Source organism: Delphinapterus leucas, chromosome 9, assembly GCF_059928025.1.
Source record: "Delphinapterus leucas isolate spDelLeu-1000000601 "Yukka" chromosome 9, BTC_Dleu_Yukka2, whole genome shotgun sequence".
Lineage (NCBI taxonomy): Eukaryota > Metazoa > Chordata > Mammalia > Artiodactyla > Monodontidae > Delphinapterus > Delphinapterus leucas.
Genome location: NC_143137.1, coordinates 45,143,409 through 45,149,578, shown reverse-complemented (window position 1 = coordinate 45,149,578; position 6,170 = coordinate 45,143,409). Strand labels below are relative to the sequence as shown.

General features: G+C 46.6%; 1 protein-coding gene across 1 annotated transcript; it reads right to left on the bottom strand.

Annotated features, from left to right (window-relative positions):
* Nucleotides 1–4,740: 4,740 nt before the first annotated feature.
* On the bottom strand, nucleotides 4,741–5,911 carry NEUROD6 (neuronal differentiation 6). The gene has a single exon (XM_022583919.3). The coding sequence runs from the start codon at nucleotides 5,876–5,878 to the stop codon at nucleotides 4,865–4,867; it is 1,014 nt and encodes a 337-aa protein (XP_022439627.1). The 5' UTR covers nucleotides 5,879–5,911; the 3' UTR covers nucleotides 4,741–4,864.
* Between the last annotated feature and the right edge of the window lie 259 nt (nucleotides 5,912–6,170).

The window sequence follows — 6,170 nt, the reverse complement described above, 5'->3', positions numbered from 1 at the left end:
TGCCCTCTCTTCAAAATATGAACATGTTTTTTGTTGTAAGCCAGAGACCTGCAGAGAGGTGATGAGAGAGAGAAAACAGTTTCAAGGGGGAGCACACATGCCCAGAAGATATTTGATGGAGGTCAAAGGTGGGCCGGTGCCACCAGGTGGGCCACAGAGTAGAACATCAGCCACACAATGCTTCATTGGAGGTGGCATTGGCATGGGCAACCTGGGCATGGGGACATGACTGAGAAAAGGCACAGGTAGCACCAGGATTGGTAGAGAAATCCTTTCCTTCCATGCCTTCAAAATACAGAAAGCGAGAGGCTTGAGGTCTTGCATTTTGCGTGGGAAGGAGGAGGACTGGACTTAAGAACAAACCTTCATAGAATCTATAAGCTGGGGGAGCCAAAGAGACCATTTGGTAGCATGCATGTATGTAGTCAAAGAGGAAAAAGATAGTAGAAACAGAAAAAAGAATACTTGGGAGAAGTATAAGATCTCAGAGACATGAAGGAATTGGTGGACGGCAGAGTTAAAGGCATTGGTCTTGGAAAGAGGTAAGCAAACCTGGCCACATACAGTTGGGAAGGGATGGGGATCACTGTACTGAAAAGAAAATAAGCTAAGACAGTCTCTTATCTGGCAGACTGAACTCTCTAAGGCAGGCGATGCCATGGGCAGCACCAAAGTGTCATCTTGGAGGCCAGAAGCAGTGCAGTGTGAGGAGACAAAGATCAGTGTGATCAAGACAACCCCTGAGGGGCATCAGTGAAGGATGGTTGTACTGCAGAAATGGTCCGGTTGAAGTTTGATATGCAGTGTATCTCATGAGCACACAGATGGAAGACATGCCCTGGAACGTTTTCCTCCTGAACTGTCATGAGGATTTTTAAAATGATTTAAAACTATATTGAACATCTATGATGTGCAAGGCAGATTGCTGAAGTGGTCCTCACAGTGCATAAGGTGAGGCCAAATCTCTTGAGGCTTCAGAGTTTAGAAGGAGAGGCATGGCAGAGATTGCTAGGTGCCTGACCAACATCCATTTTCTCCCTCTTACATATTCAGGACCTGAATTTATTCCAGGTGGCAATATACTCTGATAAAAAGGATATATTTTACAGCTTCTCTGAAATCTAGAAGTGGCCAGTGAGATGTAAGTATAAGTCATTGGGTGGGGCTTTCATAAATATTCTCTAAAGGGGTCTGATCAGGTGGGTGGGACATTCTTTTGCCATCCCCTTTCCTTCTTCTTCATTGGAATGAGGACACAATGGCTAGAACTCCAGCAGCCATCTTGGGCCATGAGGTGAACTTGAGAATGCAAGCCCCATACTAAGGTTAGAGGAATAGAAAGGTAGAAGGAACCTAGGCCTCTGGTGCCTTTGGACAGCCATACAAGTCCTACTTTATCTACCACTTCTTTTAAATGAGCATGAAATACATCTTTATTTTGTTGAGGCCACTTACATAATACACACACACACACACACACACACACACACACACTAATCCTGAGATTAAATATGAGATTCACATAACTCAGCTAAAAAGAAGAGATGCTTAATCAATTTGAAAGGCGTTAATTATTAAAAGGGTTCAGAAAATAGAAATACCTCTCATCCTCTCATGCTGGGAGGTAAGGGAAGTATGGGGTCAAGAAGAGAGCAAGGAGTTAAGGTGTCCTGACCTCAAGCCTTCTGGGTGTTGTGTACAATCTCTCTGAGGCTGCAATAAGAGGTTAGCAGTGAGGCAGTTTTTGACCCAAATCTGTCCGATTCCAAGCCTTCCTGATCAATTGTGCTCTCTATTCTTTACTATTTCCTCTTCCATTGGAGCGGTACCTTAAGAGGTAGGATTCTGTAATGCATTGCATCTGTGATGTTGGTATATGAATGAACAATTCATATGATTCCTCAGGGTTGCAGTCAACCAGGAACAGGGAGGCCCCTGTTGGGGAAGAGAACTGACACTCTGTCCTTGGTGAGTGTAAAGGTGGCAGCTGGGTGATTCCCATGCCAGAGGTCATCAGTGGGATCTGAAGGATAATTAAGCCACAGGGATCAGTCCCACACACCCTGATTCTATCAGTCCACTGAAGGAGAGAGCACACATCAGATCTGTGCATCCAAATTATGGAAGAAATTTCATTATCTCTAGGGTCTGTGCCTAAAAATCCCGCTCTTGCTTGAATTCCTTACGAACAAAGCTCCGAGACGAGATGCTTCTTCTGAACGTTTGCTTCTTCCCCAGACATTCAGCCAGCTGCTTTTCTTCGCAGCTCTCCCATATTGCCAGAAGGGAGACAGGAGACTGCAGCTCCTGTTGCAATCTCTAGTTCCAACATGAGTTTGTGACCCTCGGAAGACTGCGGTTTTCAAAGGTTGTCTGGACCAACAAGACACTGAGCAGGCGCAGTGTGGGTCACCTTGGAGCCAGGGTGTGGGAACGCCGCACCTATTCTGCTAATGACCAAACAGAACTGCCTTAGTTTTCTTTCTTTTTTTTAAAACCAAACACAACAGATTCTTCTAGTTCCAGGTGCTTCCTCACTTTCGTGCTCTTTGCTTAGACAGGGTGAGCAAAGATCTGACTCTCAGCGTCTGAGGGGCCTTAACGAGGCCGGGCAATCCTGGACACAGTCCCAGGGAGGGCAGGTGTTGTGCGCGGATTCGACGAAGCAACCACGAGTCACTCCCGTGTCGGCGACAGACAGGGGACAGGCGGCTTTCTACCTAAGGCAGACTTCTCTCTATCCCTGGAGGGCACACTGCCTCCTCTTTCCCGACTCCTTCGCCCCGGCCCTCGCGGGGTGTGAACGGGCGGGTGTTAACACATCCGCTTTGAAGGGCGCGTCCGTCACCCACCGAGTACCGCGCCAGCAGCTGCTGGTACCCTTGCCCCTCGGAGCGCGGCGGCCGCGCGCGCCATAGGGCCGGGCGCTTAAGGCAGGGGGAGCTGAGGGACGGGGGACGCTGAGTCTCTCGGCCTCGGCTCAAGAAGCCCCGCCAGCCGCGGAGGGGCAGGACCGGGCAGCTCTTAGCCGAACTTCGGCAAACTGAAGCTGCCGCCGCCGCGCGTCCCCCATCGTGGCAGATAGCACGGGCGATGGGGCGACCCCTTTCCCGCCCCTCGGGGCCTGGCCACCAAGAGGTCGCCTCCTCCCCGGTTCGGGGTAGGGTCTGCCGGGCGCGCACGCTCCCCCCGCGGTGAAGTGTCTTCCCCGGCCTGCAAGGCCGGAGCAAGAGCCGCGGCCCCCGGGACCCAGGGCGCCCACTGCGGGCGGGACCCGGGCAGTGCAGCCCGTGTCCCTGAGCCCGGATGACTGCAGGCGACGGGAAGCCGCCTCCACCTCCTCCCCGCGTCAGCCGCGAGGCGCCGTCGGGCCTGCGCCCGCTCAGTCGATGCCCGCGGGCCGCCCAAGTGGGCAGCGTGGGCGCAGCCGTGGAGCGCGGACCCCCTGCCTCGGCCCACCCAGCACCGCGCGGTCCCGCCATCGGTGGACCCATTTCTACTGGCCTCACCAGCCTTCGCAGCTGTCCCCATCTTCCCCCTGGAGGCAACCTGCGCACGAGGGCATCTGGAGTGAGGTCACTGCCACCTTGATTTTTATCTTAGAAGAGTCTCAGTTCTGCTTAAGAGGGTGAGCTCCTTTGCGCTATTCAAGTAAGGTTTAAACTTATACTCACACAGAATTTAGCCTCTAATCGGCCAGACTTATTTAAACGGCACAGAGTAAAACCTTCCAGTTTTAACATCCACTCTGGTGTTTGCTGGAAATTTGCCACCGAATTTCGGCGCGAGCTGAAGGTTACCAGGATTTATCATTGTTTCCCCAGGATGTTTAACCCTCATGGGCGCCTCTTCTTTCATTTAAGATACTTAAAAAAAAAAAAAAAGAAAAATTTCTTGTAAGCACTTTGGCCATTTTGTTTAAGAAATTTGTTTTATCTCGCCTGGTTTTGAAATCCAGAACTATGTCTGAAATGGGGAGGAGGGAGTGTTGGAGACAGAAACCAGCTGTGTACCAGGAAATAATAAGTATCATGCAAAAATATCACAGCTAATAGATGTCCTTTACGAGTGGAAATATCTATGTTTAATTGCTTTAAAAATGTGGGTGGAAAACCACAATTATACATTGTGATAACAAACCTGTACAGATAATTTCTGAACAATACAAAACAAGGGCTGAAAATTTTTTCTTTAGGATTAATATAATTATTCCAAAATTATGACACCACCTACCCAAATATCATGTTGCCCCACCTGCAAATCCTTGAAGAGGAATAGTTACCGATCGAATGCATTTAGACTCGTCCTTAATAAAAAGAAAGTTGCATAGCTTTTTATACTGTTGTACACCCTCAAAGGCATCTTCCAATATCATTGTCAGCTTAGTGTTATTCTCGATATTTAAAATGTTCAATTTTTCAGAGATACATTATATATAAATTCCTAATAATTATAAACACATCATTTTATTCATCTTATTTTTAATAACATGCATTTTTATAATTACTGTACAACTGAAGGAGACACTGAATTATGCTGTGTGCACGTCTTTATTCAACAGTATATTCTTAGACACCTTGTTCAAACAAATTAAGTGAATTTAAAAGAAAATAAAACATGAAAAAAATAACCTTCCAGTAGAAACAGAATCACAGTGCTTTACAGACAAAAGGAAAGGAAAAGAAGTTCTCATAGGAAAAGAGATTTATTATTACATAGAAAATTCTCACAATAGTTGAAACACACTCCAGAAACTAGTAAACACCTTAGCTAGAGTTGTGCCTATTACTCAGCCCACAAACATCTGCTTTGTCTTAATCAGAAGGGGGAGGTGAATGACCACTGTTTATTTTCATTTTCCTCATTAATTATGAAAAACTGCATTTAATTCATCTTGCATGGTGAGAGATTGGCTGCGCAGATGTAAGTCGTAAGGGAAGTGGCTGTCGGTGGGCAACCTGAACATGGCACCCTGCCCAAGGGGACCCCTGGGTGGCACTGCACAGTAATGCATGCCGTAATTGTAATTTTTGCCATAGTCCAAGGTTTCTTCTTGCTTCAGGGAAAATATCCCATTATAGTTAATTGGGGGAGGACTTAAGGGACCCTCAAACTGAGGGCTGGCACACTCAGGGGAAGTGCTTTCATAGAAGGATTCATACGCACTGCAATAATTGTAGGGTTTCATGGACTTGGAATTATCAAGAGTTCCATGCCCCGGGGGAGGGGTGAGCTCAGGGCTGTGGTAGGGTGGGTAGAAGGTAGAGTAGGGTGACCTTGTGTGGTGTGCCGCCTCCCCACCCTGACCCATCAGGAAACTCCTGGCATTGAGCTGCAAGCAGCCTGCCACCAAGTTTGTAGTTGGCTGGGAAAGACCTTTGCATAAGTTTTGGACGAACGTGAGCAGATCAGGTCTCTTGCCGATTCTCAGAATTTCAGAAAGTGCCCAGATGTAGTTTTTGGCCAGTCGTAAAGTTTCTATTTTGGACAGTTTTTGGGTTTTAGAATAACAGGGGACCACTTTTCTTAAATTGTCCAGGGCGTCGTTGAGGCCGTGCATCCTGTTCCTCTCGCGCGCGTTAGCTTCCTGTCTCCTGAACTTGACCCTCTCCAGTCGGAGCTTGGTCGTCTTTTTTTTCCTAAGACCCCTCCTTCTGGGCAACCCATTTTCATCTTCCTCTTCCCTGTCTTCCTCCTCTTCTTCTTTCTCAGTCTCTTCTCCAGGGGCCCTTTTGATGCTCTTTCCTCGAAGGACAATCTGTTTGGAAAAGCTTTCTGGTTTCTTAATTTGCTTCTGGTCCTCGCATTCTCTAGAAAACTTTCTGCACATCTGGGATTCTGGCATTACAACTGACTCATCAAACGGTAGTGTTAACATGGTTCTCTAATCTTAAATTACCTGAAAAAATGCCAGCACAATATTTAAGGTGTTTTCATTTTTAAAGTTTATACACTTAAAGCATATTCAATGACTTAATCATAAGAATACAAAAACATGAGAAAAAGACTGATTTTTACATTAAATAAAATTTTTGAGTTTGTGCAGCCTAGTAATTATTAAAGAAAACAATGACACATGCAATAGGATTAATTTATACCAAATTATCAAAAGAAAATAAAACAGGAAGTATTTATTGTAATACCACCACCACCTCCATTTCTCTTTGATT

Bases quoted from the DNA above. Each gene is read 5' to 3' on its own strand.
- NEUROD6 (XM_022583919.3), bottom strand. From the start codon at position 5,878: ATGTTAACACTACCGTTTGATGAGTCAGTTGTAATGCCAGAATCCCAG.